The 16,355-nt window shown below is 61.2% G+C and overlaps 1 protein-coding gene across 1 annotated transcript; it reads right to left on the bottom strand.

The window, feature by feature from the left end:
- Positions 1-1,367: 1,367 nt before the first annotated feature.
- On the bottom strand, positions 1,368-12,070 carry CLN8 (CLN8 transmembrane ER and ERGIC protein). Its single transcript, XM_037063382.1, has 3 exons — positions 11,983-12,070; positions 6,414-7,075; positions 1,368-2,623 (listed from the first exon to the last, which is right to left on the bottom strand). The coding sequence occupies exons 2-3, from the start codon at positions 6,954-6,956 to the stop codon at positions 2,300-2,302; spliced, it is 867 nt and encodes a 288-aa protein (XP_036919277.1). The 5' UTR covers positions 6,957-7,075; positions 11,983-12,070; the 3' UTR covers positions 1,368-2,299.
- Positions 12,071-16,355: the final 4,285 nt, after the last annotated feature.

Below are 16,355 nucleotides of genomic sequence, written 5' to 3' on the forward strand. Positions count from 1 at the left end.
CCTTTGGTCAGGAGAAGGGTCAGGCTCTCCCAGATGGAACTCGAACCAGGCTCCTTGACTGCCCTGCCAAGTGGGCCCCGACTCACGGGGTCAGGGCTGCCTGTCCGTTGTTCAAACCGAGCGAAGCTCTCACTGCGCCAACTCAGCTGGAGTCCCCACTGGCCACCCACAATCTGATCGTGCCCCTGCAGCCCAGGCGATGTCTGCTGCCCCGTCCGCCCTTGGCAAGGGCCCTTAAAATCAGTTTAGCAGGAGCCTGCTACGGTCTGTCTGTGCCCCCTCAAAGTCATCTTAACTCCTTACCCCAAGAGGAAGGGCCAGCCCCCACTCTGCACGCCGCCCTGGGGCCCACCTGCGGCTGGAGGCTCTTCTAACTCCCCCACTGCCCTGAGCAAGAGGCTTCCAGCTGGACTGGAACCAGGTGGGACGAGGTGAGGAGGGATCCATGGACTCCAGCCAGCGGCACACCCAACCAGGGGCCGAGTTAGAGGACCACCCAGTCCTGGCAGGGCGCTCCCACTGCAGAAGGCGACAGAACCAGAAGTCCCTGCGTCAGGGGACCGGCCCAGCCTGGCTCTGTCCCTGCGGCAGGTGTGCCCACTGGGGAGCACAAGTCAGGGGGCAGCACAGTGAGGGGACGGCCTGGGCCTCACACCCGACTCTCCCACAGGGTCTCAGATGCACCGACGTGCCAGCGTCTCGTGTCCTCTGTTGCCCCCTCCATGCGCACAGTGGGCCTGGTGACCTGGCCAGGTGGGAGTGCAGCGCTGTGCCCGGGGGCCCCAGGACAGCAGTGCGGTCCAGAGGGAGCCCGGCGACACGAAGGTGGGCGGCATCGGCTGGCCTGCTCTGGTGCTGCCGTCCTCCTGCCCCAGCTGCACTGGGACGTTGGCGGGGCAGCGCAGTCCTCGTGCAGGTCGGACAAAGACCTGGCTGCATATGCAAACTGTACCCTGAACTGCGCACAGGAGGATCGGCCGCCACGCTGGCACGTCCAGACCGAGAAGGCTCACAGTGTGTCCACACTTACAGTGCAGGGAGCGGCCCTGAGGGGCAGGAGTGGACAACGTCTCGGGTGCCGTACACATCAGCCACTTTATTTTACTTTATTTCCTATCTGTCTGCAGGGCAGCTGCCCCCCCCCCCATGGGGAAGCACAGACCACAGGACAGTGGCTTCGGTCAGTGGTCTCCGCAGGGGCAGCCTTCTCTGGGTAGGATCTCAGTCACTTCTCCGGGTGCGATAAATAGGGGTCACGTGGTCAGTCCAGTCCAGCGAAGGGGTGACGAGGAGGCAGTGCTCTGAGAGCCCCCTGCTGATTTCATCACCAACACGTGTCTCCAAAAAAGCTTCAAAGGCGCTTTCGATAAATAAACTCTCAATTTTAACTGCACACTCGTGGCAAGAACAGTGCTTGCACACTTGTAAGGGTGCTGGGTGGGTGTGCAAACCCCACCTGGGCTGGCCACCAGGTAGAGAAGAGAGTGGGGGGCGGTGCCTGCTGAAGGTGCGGGAGCTTCGGGCCGCAGCCCAGCCAGGGGGACGCAGCTGGACGCTCCCTTGTCCTGAAATCCATGGAGAAAACCAGCCAGGGAGCTGGGGCCTATTTGGGTGCCTGCTGGCAACTTGAGTCAATAGAAATGACTCTGAAATGCAGTCTCGGTTAGCAAATATCTTCCTTACTTTGTTAACTGAGCAATAGGATCTGAATAAAAATTCTTGTTTTACGGGGGCCTCCTTGACAAAAAGTCTGACAGGATTTCCGTCTTGTCTCCTCCCCCTCCTCCCCACAGGCGATGGCTGCCACCCCCCAGCCCCTCCCACCAGAGGAGGAGCTGCTGCTCAGCCTGGACCCGCCCACCTGGAAAATCCGCCCACCCGGAAAAGTCCGCCTTAGGGCAATTCTTCCCAACCCTGACTTCTGGATAAGACTAGCCGCAGCTGAAGGTGTGACTGGGAAGAATCCGGCCAGCTTGACCACACCCACAGCTGGCAGCTGGCAATTCTGGCGTGTGGTCACCAGTCCAGGCCGCCCTCCGGCAGGCAGGAGGGCAGGACAGCTGCCCGCAGGGCCCGCGCCCTTCCTGACGAGCAGCTGTGGGTGAGCGCCCAGAAGAGACAGCTGCTCCGAAGGCTCGGAGGGGCCCCAAAGGCATTCCGTGGCACCTGGGACGCCCACACCAGGGAAACAGCGAGTCAGTCTGCAGTCTCTCAGACCCACTGCTGGACACGGGGCACCGTCTTGCCGTGCTGTGGCCCTGCAGGACAGAGGGGGGACGTGAGCGCCCTGCCCAAGTGGCTACTGCCCCTTCTTCTGGGGACCGTGGCCGTTGGTCCTGGGGAGCACGCTGCTCCCGGGCTGCGGTGGCGCGAAGTTCCAGTCCACCGGGTGGAGGAGCTGCTGCGTCTTCTTGTGGGTCCAGTACGGGTTGAGGACGAGCGTCAGCAGCCCCATGCCGCCCAGGAAGAGCACCAGGTGGGGCGGGTGCAGGCTGTGGCGCAGGCCGTCCCAGTGCTGCAGGCACACCCACCACATGTGGTAGGTCAGCACCATGCGGCAGTGGAACATGTGGATCATCAGCCACTGGTTCACCTTCCAGAGCAGCGAGTCCGACCAGCCAGCCTGTGGGGACAGGGCACAGCGTCAGCACGGGTGTGGGGCGGAACAGTGTGCTGCTGCTCAGCACCCCACTCCGCCTCCAGGCACCGAGCATTCCCGGGCCAGGTGGCTGGGCCTGCGGCCCCAGCTCCCAGATTGCAGCCAGAGACGAGGCTCAGAGGACGGGCGCGCAGGGTCAGAGGCACTCCTGTTCCTGTGACCCCAGCGGCCCCGACACAGGCCACAACGAACCTGCCTTACGATCACTACATTTATGTTAAGTTGGTACATGCCATCTCCCGACCACCAGGTGCTTTCCCGGGACGCCAGTGCTGAGTCTGGCTGGCACAGGTCACAATAAAACATGACAGGCCTGCCATGGCTGGTGTGGCTCAGTGGGTTGAGCGCCAGCCTGCAAACCAAAGGGTCGCCAGTTCAATTCCCAGTCAGGGCTCATGCCTGGGTTGCAGGTCAGGTCCCCAGTAGGGGGCACACAAGAGGCAACTACACATTGAAAAAGAAAAACAACAGGACAGACTGTCCTGGGCGGGTTGGAACCACAGGCCTCCCGTGGGCCCTGCAGGACTGAGATGTGAGTCAAAACCCCACACAGCACAGCACCCGCTTGAAGGGGACGGGCACAGAAGAAGGCCAAGCTCAGACTGTGACAGTGGGAACATACCCAGCTGCCGCTGTCACTTGTTTCATCCCACACCTGGCACCTCCCTCCCCCAGAGGTGCCAGTCTGGGGGAGAGACCACAGGCCACTCCCAGAGCGGTGTGGAGGGTGCTGGGGTTCGGGCCCACAAGCTGGCAGGGGCCGGCGAGGCCATGTCAATGCCACCGCACCACCGTGCCCCTCAGTGCTGGGGGCTCTGCCGAGTGGTGCAGGCACCTCCCACCCACAGAAGAGTTCCGCAAGCCCCCAAAGCGGTGAGCAGGCTCCTGGGGGGGGGGGGGCCCAGTCCAGAGCTGCCACCGCCCTGGGTTATGTGGCAGCCGGCAGATGGCAGGGTGGCCAGGGATGACAGGGACTTTTTCAGGGCTTCTTCTAGATGGAGCACGGCTCTCCACGGCTGTCTCTTTACCATGTTCGTGACGGCTCGTGGAGAGACGTCACTGGATGTGCCATCTCAAGTGTCGGGGGGCACAGCACACCCGTGGGGTGCCCGTCCACACAGATCCCCCTTTACCTGCGTGGGGCTGCATCCGACACACCTGGTGTGAGCTGGGAATGCAGGCAGCACACCTCACCTGCCAGGCAGCACAGCCAGGCCTCGCCTGCCCTACAGGTGCCGGGGACACAGGGTCCTGCCCAGCGGCCACACTGTGCACCGTGCAGTCGGGGTGTCTGTGCTGGTGGGGGGGGGGTGCCCAGCAGCACGCAGAGGGTTGGACCACGCTGCTCGCCAGGGGCCACCACCGGTCTGACCCTGAGGTCCGGTCTCTGCCAGGCCCGTGCCACTGTCCCGCTGTCGTGAAGGCCTGCACCATGGACCGTCTATGTCACAAAACGGTCCCCACGGTGAGTGCAGGGAACACCCATCACCACACACAGCCATCACGCTTCTGGTGGACTTGAAGGTCAGCATTTGCACCCCTACTGCTCCCCTGAAACAGGCCACAGAGCTCAGGGCCAGCTCAGAGAGAGCCTGACCTCACTTCCGGCTTGCCTAAATGTTCCCCGAATTTCTGTGAACTAATTCCAGCCACCACCATGGGACCTGGACTTCCGTCCCTCAAGTGAAGCGCTGTGATGAGGGCGGGCTGGGTCTCTGGCCAGATGTGGGGCCTGCGTCATGTAGGAGCTGGTCCCTCCCGACCGAACTGGGGACAGGGGCCTGAAACCCCCACAGGACCCGGACAGATAATGAGTCACCTGGGGACTGGAGGGGACAGAACCACCCCAGGTCGCGTTTTCAGCTCACAGAAAGGAAAGCCAGTCATCTTCACCTCATCCCCCTTGGAGGGGGCGAAGGGACACTTTCCAAAGACTCCCCACCTTCAAGTGATGGGCGAAACGAGTCGGTATTTCCATCGTCAAACGAACAGGGAGGGAAAGTCAGTCTTCAGTTACGGGCTTTACTCGGCTCCAGGTCTAGCCTTTCTGGTAAGGAGGCGAGGGCTCGTAGCAGGTTCGTGTTGACCGCATGTCACATTTTAGCTGAATTCATCACTAAGTTATATGTTTCTCTTGTTTTATTCCCAGCTGAGAATATTTTTTTACTATTGACTATCCTGCTCCTGACCTGATGACATTCTCTGTCATTGCTTTTAGAGGGAGAGGGAGAAACAGGGTTGTGTGGCTGGCTCCCATGTGCACCTGGACAGGGGTTGGACACGCAGCCCAGGCGTGTGCCCTGACCCAGGCTCAAACCTGTGACCTACTGGTGCACAGGGTGGCAGCGTAGCCACCTGGCCAGGGAAAATGGCTTTTTTATAGCAGATTTTTACATCTGAGTACAGAAATTGTTAGAAATCAAGTCGCTTGAAAAGGCCATTGTTTTCACCACAAAAAACACCCAGATGGAATTCAGCTGGCTGTGAGTGTCCCCGGAGTGGACACGAGTGAGCTGGGATGTAGGCTGTCCATGCAGTGCTGCCCGCTCAGGCTGCAGCTGTGTGGTGGGCACAGGGCTTCTACTGGGCCCTGCGTGTTGAGTGTCCCATCAGCAACTCTGGGGATGAAGGCAAGTCTCCTGTGTCCTGACACGTGATGTAAATACCTCCCTTCCACTGTGACTCTGTCCCCGTGTAAGAGACAGTCTAACTTTCTGTGTGCACAGGTTTTCAATTCCAGAAGTAACTGCAATTTACAATAAGAATGGGTTACAAGTTATAAAAGCAACTGGGGCCAGGATCTTGAAGAGTGACCAGGGCCCCCAGGCTCAACTCAGACACCTTCACGGCCGAGATGAGCCCACGGCCTCAGGGCGCACCGATGCGGGAGGAGTAGAGAGAATGCGGGGTGCGTGCCTCACAGAGAAGGCCCCAGCTGGGGGAAGGAGACACGGCAACCTGGACAACACGGGCGAACCTTCAGGACGCAGGGCTCGGGGCAGAGCGTGGCCCTGGAAGGAAGTGCCACGTGCCGGTGCTCACTGGGGCCTGCAGCAGCCAAGGTCCCAGCTTCCCGGCCGGCCCAGCAGTTCCCAGGGCCGGGGATGGGGTGGGGGTGGGGCGGCACAGAGCCCCATGCACAGCAGGGCCCGAGGTCTGGACGAGGCTGTCACCCCCCGTGCATTCCTGCGCAGTGCAGTGTGGCCACCAGGGCAGGCCGCAGGTTTAACACACAGCACGGCACTTGTCACAGACATGTGTAGACAGAGATGCCGCTGCGATTTGTTTAAAAGGCATTTCAAAGAAAGGAAAAGTCGAGCCTTCTAGGGCCCACAAACACTGTCCATGGGGTCACAGGGTCGCCGAGTGTCGTTTGGCTCTGAGGCCGGAAGCCTGAACAATTCGCCTGCAATGAGTCAAGTGGGACTCCCACAACGGGGCTGGTACTGACGCGGGGTGCTAGCACCTGGTCTGCGGACGGCGCTTTCTTCTATTTTTTTAGTCCTCACCCAAGGACACGTCCACTGGTTTTAATTTAGAGGCAGAGAGGCAAACCCAGACTCGCCCGACTGGGGACCCAATGCGCCTTGACCAGGGAAGGGAGAGCAGCCCTCTGGTGCACGGGACAAAGCTTCTACAGATGGAACCATCAGCCAGGGCTGTCTGCAGATGCTCACAGGCCCAAAAGGAGCCCGCGGCCCCTCCTCCCCCACTTTCAATGCCGCAAGAGCTGCCCCAAGCACAACGCACTCACCTTCAGGAGCATCCAGGACACGCAGGTGAAGGGGGTGCTCATCTCCAGCAGCAGGGTGGCCATGGCCAGGTAGTGGCCCGCCTGGAGGTTGACCAGCAGCCCCAGGAACCCCAGGAAGGCGAAGAGGTGGTGCAGGGCCAGGAAGGGGTCGAAGGTGCGGAAGCGCAGGTTGGAGAAGTGGAGGGCTGCGTTCTCGAAGAAGAAGAAGCCGGTGGCCGTGGCGATGTGGAACCAGGACCAGCCCTGCTGGGCATGCGCTTTGTCAGCGTGCAGGACGGGGTCCCTCAGCAGCCCCCACAGGCCTGCTGCCGTGCTCTGCACCCCGAAGACGGCCCGGGTGGCCGCCAGGTTCCAGAAGACCTTCTCCTTGGCCACCAGAGCACGGTAGGTGGCGTTCAGGGAGGAGGACAGCTGGTGGCACACGACGAAGACGCCCAGGTAGAAGGCAAAGCCGGCGACTGCCAGCGTCAAGCGGACCTTCCACGAAGCGTAGTCCAGGTCGAAAACGCTCTGGGGCGCCCCTCTGTCACTCGCAGGGTCCATTGTCCCAGCCGTCAAAGATGTCCCGTGGCCGACACAGGGCTGGGGACCCCTGCTGCCTCAGGTCCAAGGGAACAGCGCCCGTGCAGCTGTCTCTCGGGCCTTACACATACGCCTTTGACCTGCAAGGGGGGCCAGAAGGACAGCTCACCGTAGGGCTCTGAGCAGACTCGGGGACAGTGCACGGCCCCAGCCCCCTGCCCACTCCAGTCAAGGACAGTTCTGGCTGTTCCCTGTTTCCACACACGGTCACAGGTTCTCAAACACGGCAGGGAGACACTCCCTGGTCACATACAAGAAAGAAAAGCACAGGCATGTGGCATGGCCATGAGCAGGGCAGGACAACAACCTGCCCTACGACCACGCCAGAACGTAAACCTTTGCAGCCAGAACCCAGGACGAGAGCCCTGCAGACCGGCGCCCCAGTCTGCATGGCAAAGCTGCTGAAGAACAGGACCAGGGTCCCCGCAGGCCACCGATGGACGCAGGCAGCCAGCCTGGGGGACCCGTGGGTCCTGCCACTGCACCCCAACCTCAGGAGTGCCCAGGAAAGCCCGCCTGTGTGCACCGTGGAGGTGCAGGTACCTGGGGCTGAAAGCAGGCCTAGCACGCAGTAGGTGTTCCCACCCTTCAGTGCTGCCATGGGGGTCCCGGTGAAGGGCAGGCTCATCTGTGAACCAGAACCCAGCTACAGCCCCAAGCTCAGTGCCCACCTGCAGGCAGTGCACGGCCAGACCTCGAAGGGCAAGGCCGCCCAACCGTGGGCTGTTGGCAGAGAGGGGACAGATGCGGATGCAGGGCTGGGTCCGCCAACCCTGCCCTCATCCCCACGCAGATCCCGCCACCCCTGGCCACGTCCCTGCCAGGGACCCCGGCCCACCCCCCCGGACCAGGTAGCTCAACGACCGTCTCTGCCTCCCCTTCTACCCACGAACCCGGCCCTGGACTAAGCGCACAAACAAGGACCCAGCTCAGGGCCAAGCAGACAGGGCACCGGAACCATCTCAGTTGCTCCCACTCCCGGTGGCTGCCCGCCAGCCAGGAAAATCCTGGGGGCGTGTTTACCTGGTCACGAAATCCGCTCAACTAAAGGAGTCAGTACCCTTCCTTCCCAACAATGGAAACACAGAAGCCTGCTCTCTCACTGCCCTCCTAGTATTTCCGCCAGCACACGCCACACACTCCTCCCGTGACCGAGGTCTGAGAAGCGCGGATGTGTGGGACTCGGGCATTGTGTTTTCTTTCTGAAACACCAAGGACATTGCAGGCCTCCCGGTGAGGCCGTCCTAGGAGCCCTACCTGCCCTCCTGGGGAACCCCAAGAACAGCCGTGGCCTGCTCCCCCTTACTCTGTCCCCAACTCCTGCGCTCCCTGACGTGGTCTGCTGTGGCCCCCAGAGTGTGATATGCAGCATCCGCCTGTGGCTGCCCCGAGGACCCCCACTTCAGCCCCCAGCCCCCGCCCAGGCCCAGGGTGACACTTCCGGGTGACACTTGTGCCGGAGACACTTCCGGGAAGGTGCTGAAGCCTGGACGAGAGACAGCCTCCCAGTGCTGCATGCAAAGGCGCTTCACCCTCAAGAGCTGGACAGTGACCCTAAAGGGGCTGCCCTGTGCAGAACTGTGCCCTGGGCCGAGACGCCCCTCCTCCCGACTCCTCTTCCTGTGCCTCTCCCCGAGTCAGTCACGAGGTCGGGCGGTTCCCATTTTGCCACAGCTGCATCAGCAGCTCTTGGCCAAGCCACCGAGCCTCTGCCTACCTCGGGAGAGCCCTGCTCTGCACAGGGCTCAGTGGGCTGGCGCACCGGCCCGACTCAAAAGGGTGCAGGTTCGATCCTGGTCAGGGCACAGGCCCAGGCACCAGTGCAACCCTGGGCCAGGGCGCATCCTCGCAAGCAGTCAGTCGACATTTTTCTCCCATTCTTTTCCTTCCCCTCTCTCCAAAATCAATAAGAATATCCTTGAGTGAGGCTCAAAAAATACACTTTAAAAATAAAACAAAATAATGGGACTGTCCCAAACCTGTGGGATATGCCTCCCCACACCTGTGGGATACGCCCTTGCGGGGCCACCTCCAGGGCCTCTGCCTTCACTGCCCCAGAGTGGGGCAGCGGCTGGGCGGTGCCCAGGTGCTCGGTGGGTACAAACTGCCAGACTGGCATGACCTCCAGTGGCCCCTGGATCTTAAACCTTGTGACTCCGAGAGGGTGGTCCAGCCCTTCCCTCCTCCAGGCCAGCCTAGCTACCCACAGCACCCAGGGTCTTCCCCAGAGCTTCAATGTCAGCCAGACACCAAGGCCAACCAAGTACCCAGTCACCCGGAGGGGCCTTAAGAGCACACCTCCACGAGCCTCGTCTTTCCACCCAGCAGCACAAGCCTGGGGCACTGGGGGGCGGGGGCTGAGAGGGGCAGCTGAGTGGACTGCCCGGCTGAGAGGTGGAAGAGAGAAGCCTGCAGGACGAGGAACACTGACCAACCACCCCGACTCCCGAGGACCTGGGAAGGGGATAGAACGTGGACCCTGTCTCTGGTCTGCTTGCTTCTGAACCAGGATTGGTTGCTGGGTCGCCAGATGCCCCAAGACAAGGGTGGGAGGGGCAGGGCACAGTGGTGAGGCCCAGGAGGGCAGGCAGCAGGCAGTGCCAGCGCTCCTGGTGGCTCACAGAATGGGCTCCCAAGCCTCAGAAATTTGGGGAACACATGACCTTCCAAAGGCATGTGGCTGTGACAGAGCCGAGGCGGGCTTCCGGGTCCTCTGGCCTCTGGGCCACCTTGTGGAAGATAGTGCCCTATCTTAACCACTGCAGGCCAGGGCGGGTCCAACATAGAGCAGAGATACAGGCAAGCTGCTGCCGGGAAGGGCCCACCCTCTGGGCAGGCGGAGGGGCCAAGCAGGCAAAGGGAAACAACTCTCTCCAAAAACCAACACTTGTTACCCCTTCGAACCCCATATCCCTTCGACCCCCCCCACTCCGATCCTTGCTCAAACCTCCTCCCTGCGTGGGCCCCGCAGAGCCCAAGCACGCGTTTCCTGGCAAGCTGGTACTGTCGCCGTGGATCTCCTGAGGTCTGATTGGCGCCCTGACCAGGGAGGCACGCATGACAGGAGCCAAGGCCTTGGGGGCACCCCCTCTGGAACTGGGCCTGGGCCTGGGGAGGCCCTGAGCTGCAGGGCCACGTCTCAGGCAGGCGCCCATGGAAGCGGCAGGCCATCCTGGAGAGGCAGAGCCCTGGTTCCTCCTTCTGTGCTAGGCAGTCACCAGACCACATCCCTCTCAAGCAGGCGGGTCACAGGGACATGGGTCACAGCCACTCGGGCCTCAAGACCCAGAGTTAAGGGCTTCTTCCTGTTAGGCTCCTCACTCTAAAGACTGATGCACAGTTGTCACTGTCCCCTCCCCGGGAACCCACAGACCCAGCAGCACGGGCTTATCCCGCACCTTCGCTGTGCAGGCTTCAAGCCCAGGGTCCCCTCATCTCAGCGGAGAGGGACGTGAAGGGGGGCAGAAGTCCCGACCCCAAACTTTTCTTGGGGAAGAGTTTTTGCTACAGAACGCACCGCCCTCTTCGGTAACGTCTGGCGGTTTGAGCTGTTGGCTGCCCTACACACAGCGCTGCTGCGACCAGCGAGAGCCTCAGTTCCAGAGCCGCAGTGTGACCAGGCCCCTTGCCTCCAGGGTGGGGGTCCCCCTGACGCACATCTGTGAGCCTCAATCGCTGTGGACACCAGTGTGTTAGGTAACATAACTGATCCCAAACTTGGGAATGAAGTGAAACCCAGGAAGAAGGGTCATGTGCTCTAAGTCCCCCCAGAGGACTGTTCAACACCCCCAGGGTCACCTGGCTTGTTGGGGAAATCGCCCACCCACACAACTGACCACCAACTGGGCCGGCAGACTTGGTCTTTGCCTGTGTGGTCAGGGGTTCACCTGTGCACAAGGTGTGACTGCTTGCCTTCTGCCCAGGAGGAGATGCCCACAGTGGCTCCTCAGCATCCCAGTCCCCCAGATGCCTCATCTCAGCCTCCCTCTGGCCCCTCTGACCATCTGCTCTGTCCTGCTGGGCGCTTCCCCAACGAGCTACCCGCACCGGACAGGAGCTCGCAGCTGGCCTAGGAGCTCTGTTTCTGGCATTCAGACAGTCAACTCGGGCAGCGGGTAACAACATATCTTCCCAAACTGAAGAAATCCATGCTCAGTGAACAACATTCAGGAAACAAAAGCAAGTCTAGAAACAGAAAGGTAGAAACCTGTGGTCCTGCCCAGCTCTACGAACTATTACTACCCCTTGCCGCCTGCTGGCTCTCCTAAATGGAAACTGTAACTTTTTTTAGGGGAAGGGGTCCGCGGACACATGCTGCTTTGACAGCATCCATGACGAGGCTGCTCCGTGAAGCCTCCGCTCCAGTGACCCCGGGGTCGGTGTCCCGGGAGGCTGCACAGGCCCTTTCTACCTATTGCCCCAGGTGTAGCTCCAGCGTTCCCGCAGACCCACACCCTGCTGTTTCAGCTGCAGTGGCTCAGAGCTGCCCCAGGGAGCACTGTTTCTCCGAGGAAGGCACCCGGCGGGGCTGTCGCCGCCAGCGGAGGAGACACTGGCCACAGTCCCTCCGTCCAGCGCTGCGGCCTTTCCGGGCCCCACCCACCCCAGGATCCCCGGAGCTCTCGCCCCCACCCCGGCCCCGATCGTCCAGCGCGGGACCACGGACTCGAACTTGCCGGAACCGGGCCCACCGAGCCCCCTGCGGCCCCAGTTCCGCGGCGCGGAACCCCTCGACCCCGCTTCGGTCCCTGGGCCCGGACCCCACGCGCTGGCTCCTCTGCGGACGCAGCGGCCGTGCGCTGCCGACAGCGCCGCCCAGCAGCCTGGCTCAGGTGGGCGGGGGTCCCCCGGGGTCTCGCCCCCCAGGCCACGCTGTCTTGCGGGGCCGGAGCAGACGCCCCACCGGCCCCGGGCGCGAACCACCCACAGCACTGCCCACCCCGCGCGCCCCGGGCCGGCCCGTCACAAACTCGCCCTTCGCCCTCACCTGAGCGCATCTCGCACGACAGACGCCGAACGCAAGACCACGGTCCCCGACTGGCATCTGTCACCCGCCCCCGGCCCCGCCTCTGCCCGGCCCTCGCCCGCCGCAGCCATCTCGACCCCGCCGCTAACGCGGATGCGCATGCGCACCCTCGGTGGGCGGGGCCTGCGTGCGGCGGCCGGGCGAACCCATTGCGCCGGGCGGGGGAGCGGCGGCTCTGGGGGCGGAACCACCGGCGCGGGTGAGCCTGGGCCCGCAGGGAGCGCACTCCGCCGCCCAAACTTCTGCTCCTGGCCCTCGTCTCCAGCAGGGCCGGAGCCGACCCCGCCGGGACCCCCAGTGACATCTGACTGAGTCCCCTGGAGCCCGCGCTGAGACCCGGTGGAGACAGCGGCCCCGCTGCACACAAGGCTGCCCTGACCCCACGGGGACCTCGGCGATTCGGCCTGCAGCTCCGGTAAACCCTGGAAGCCGGCGGCGGACGCAAACCCTGGAGGCGCCTGAGCATTCAAGCGCGAGTTTCACTTCCCGGGTGACCCGTGGGCTCAGGCAGATGACCCAAGAGCTGTGAACCCCAGTTTCTGTTCTGCGGCCGGAGTAAAGCCTGCCGGCCCCCGAGGTTGAGTACGCGAAACTCCCTAAAAAAGCACTGAGCGGAGCACCGAAGGGGTGCCTCCCCTCTCCAGCTGGACCCCGGGAAACGCGATTACACGGGCTGGTGCCTGCCTGAGGCTCTGGCGGGCAGGTTCCCGGCCTCCTCTGGCGCGCGGATGTGCTGCAGCGGCTGGAGCCCCGATATGCTGCAGCCACCGCCGGGCCTGGAGGGGCCCCACCTGGCTTCTGAGTGCACAGAGGTGGAGGACACGGTGAGCACTCCCCGCACGGCCCAGAGAATTCATGGTGTGACAGTTCATGGAATGGCAGTTCGCATTGAGTGCACATTACTTAATAAAAAAATAATAATTGTGACATACATACGATCGTGAACCAGCTTTATAAACTGTGATCGATGTTTACAAGGTCAGGTGTCCTGCCCACTACCCCATGAGGAAAGCTCTGGAGTGGGAGTAATTGGTGCCCACGCCCCCCACCTGGTCAGCCCTCCTGTCCAGCCAGCCCAGGAAGTGGGGATGATGGCCCAGGGGCCTGGTCCAGGGCTTTGATTTGCAGCGTAGGTGGCCAGGCCTTGGAGAGCCAGGAGCCTCATCCCCTCGCAGAAAAAGCCTCATTTTGGAGTCAGCCTCCCAGTCAGGACCTCCCTGGAGACCCATGGCAGCCATACCTGGAGGGGTGTTGGGGCCTCTGGGCCTTCCTGGTTGGGGTGCAGATGAGCAGCTGGCCTGGGACTGGGGACTGGGGACTGCTCCTGAGTCACAGAGTGTTAGGAGCTTCACCCCGAGGCTCCTCTTTCCTTGAGGCAGTCAGCACCCGGGCATTGTGGAGTTTTATGTCTTTGTTTTGGTTTTTTGTTCGCTTCTATCTGAAATGTAAGCTGCCAGGGAGTGGGCTTGGCCTTGTCCAGTTCTCCACCACCAGCTCTCAGGAAAGCACCTGGCACACAGCTGGTGACCAGTGCATGGGAGGACCCGTGTGAGGAGCACTCGGACTGAAGTGACCTTCCACCCTGCCTCTGTACCCACCCCCAGGCCACCCGGAGGCCTCTAACGGTTCAATGAATTGAGTTAAAAATACAACAGACCTGAGACACCCGGCTTGTCTTAGCTGGGACATGATGACCTTACCTACGTTTCAGGGGATAGGATGAGAGGTTTCCATGCTGAACGCCCTTTAAAAATAAAGGATCCTAAAACTATTCTGTCAGGCCAGCACGCTGGCAGAGGCTTCCATTCGTGGCAGACCAGCTGTTTCTCTGGTGGAGGTCACGCTCTGACCCTAAGTATTGCATGAACTTGAGGCAGAATGGCACAAAGTTTGGAAAATTCCTTGGCAAGAGCAATGGGGAAGCTGGGACAACTGAACAAACTGGCTGAGGAATTTACAGCCACATACAGGTCACCGGGGGAAAGCCCCAGGTACGTAGCAACAGGCGAAACTGGGGCCAGAACTCGCCCCGGGGGTGGCCTTTCCTCCCTTCGCAGATCATTGGCCAGGCGGTGTCGGCCCCCTGGCCTTTCGCATGGCTGGTCATGCAGTCCGGATCCTCCCCTGACCTTTCCCCCCTAGAGGTGATGTCCAGAGCTCAGCTGTGTTTCAGCTGCAGGCCCCGAAGAGCAGCAGAACCAGGCAGTTGCCCCCAGGACCAGCTGCAAAGACCAGTGACCCTCTGCCCCAGTGCTGACCAGTCAGTGGAGCCCAGGACCCTGAAAGGACACAGCTGATTGAGCTGTCCCTGGGACCTCTCCCGAAGGCCTCAGCCAGCGCTCCCCGTCCAGGGAGCACTCCCCGGCCTTTCCCCTCGCCCTCTTCTTCCTCCACAAGCCCACATTTCCTAAACTCTAAGGGCCCTACGAGACTTGCTACCAAGAGAGCTGTCCCCAGGGCCCTCTTTCCTCTGACTCTCCAGGGAGCTGACAGCGGCCCGTCGTGGCTCACTTCTTTCTCTAAGTTTCTAGGGGCCAAAGCAGCACCCCCTCGGGCTCTGCTGTGGGTTCTTCTTTCCCAAGCCCTTCCTCATTTCATCATCCCCAACTCTAATAAACGGATCCTCACAGTCACCCAGATACATGGTGTGACATCCTTCCTGCATGTAGTCAAGTGTGGCAGTGGCCCCAGGTCCGTCACCTTGCCCTCTGTGCTGGGGGGCAGGGGGGGGGGGCGCTGGTGTTCTGCCTAACAAACAAGAGCTGAGCTGGGCCGAGCTAAGTGATGGTTTGCTCAGCGAGCTGGTGACCTCCATGGCCCAGATTCAGGGCTGTGTCTTTGCCCTCCGCCACCTTGAAAGGACAGTAATAAACACAACCCCGTAAAAAGGTGTCCGGGGGTGATGAGCACCCACGTGGCCTGAGACGCCTGACTCTTGCTCACCTGCTCTCCTCCTCAGCCAGGTGCCACGTGTTCCCCTGGCTTCTCGCCCCCTCCTTCCCCCAGCGGGGACAAGCACCTTCCCGTTGCCCCCACACATCCGGGCACTGGGACCCATCTTCCATAGGTAAGAAACCAGCTCCCTGCCCCAAGGAAGGAGAAGCTGGGCTTGCAACCAGAGCCCGCGAGGGCTTCCAAGACGACTGAAGCAGCCTTTCCAGAGGAGGTGGCCAGGGACAGTTCTACCGTTGTATTTTTTCTGATGACTTCAGTAGCGCATGTTCATTGTTCGTTAAATTGAGGAAAAGACCGATACTTAAAAGACACTGGCAGAGGGGGGTGAGAATTCTCCTCTGCCCAGTTCTTTCTAAAAACAAGTCAGACGGTGGTGAGGGAACACTGGGCAGAGAGCAGGGCTCCCTGGGAGGGATGTTCCTCAGCCTGCGTGTCCAGACGCAGCCGCAGCAGGGCCAAGTTCATGCTCAGCCCACAGAGGACCAGAAAGAGGAAGTGCCCTGCAACACCCTGACCCAACTCCAGCCGGCCCCTCTCAGCCCCAGGCCGACCTGGGGACTGTCCTTGCAGCATTAGTCCCCAACCCAGATGTCTGACCAAACCCAAACCCCGCACCAGAATGCTGCTGAGTTGGTCTGGCAGGCTGGCCCTGGGCCCTGATGCCTCCTCCCAGTCATTAGCCACCCACCCCCTCCAACTCGCCCTCTCCAGCGCTGAGTGCCCCTGGTCCTGGCTGTGCCAGCCGCACACCCACTGAGTGGGCCTGGCCCCGCCTCTAGCTCCCCAACAAAATCTGCCTTACAGTTCTTCAGCAAGTGTCAGGAATAATGTTCCCTGTCACCATGGTGGCAGAACAAGAGCGTTTCAGAAAGAAAACAATTTGTCAGAAGAATGCGTCTTCTTAGAAGGATTCTTGCTTGTATGAGTATTCATCGTTCCATTTCTCTTTTCAAAAAGCCAGCTTTGAACCACAAAGCACAGTGCCTCCAGGTGGGATCTAAGACCCTCAGCGTGTGCCGAAGGCTCTGAAGTTCTCTCTCAGCTCAGTTCTCTCTCAGTTCTCTCTGAACCTCTCTCTGAAGTTCTCGTTCTCCCACGGTGGAGGGCCTGGCTCCCGGCCTCCTCAACTGCAGGAGGGTCTGTGACTCTCTCTTTGCCACGAGGGAAACAGATGTCATTGCTCTCCAAAGTCTCTCACCCCCAAGGCTGGGCGGCCAAGTGAGTGCCAGCCCAGAGGGCAGGTTCTCTGGGCTCAAACCCATGCCCCAGGACCTGGTGGCTTCAGTGCTCTGGAATGTGAAGAATCTTCAACATCAGCACAACAATCAGGTTTTAAAAAAATGCCTTGATTAGATCAGGTCAGCTCCAGGGCTGCCAGA

Source organism: Sturnira hondurensis, unplaced genomic scaffold (genome assembly GCF_014824575.4).
Source record: "Sturnira hondurensis isolate 20B ecotype Veracruz unplaced genomic scaffold, ASM1482457v3 Scaffold0014436, whole genome shotgun sequence".
Taxonomy (NCBI): Eukaryota; Metazoa; Chordata; class Mammalia; order Chiroptera; family Phyllostomidae; genus Sturnira; species Sturnira hondurensis.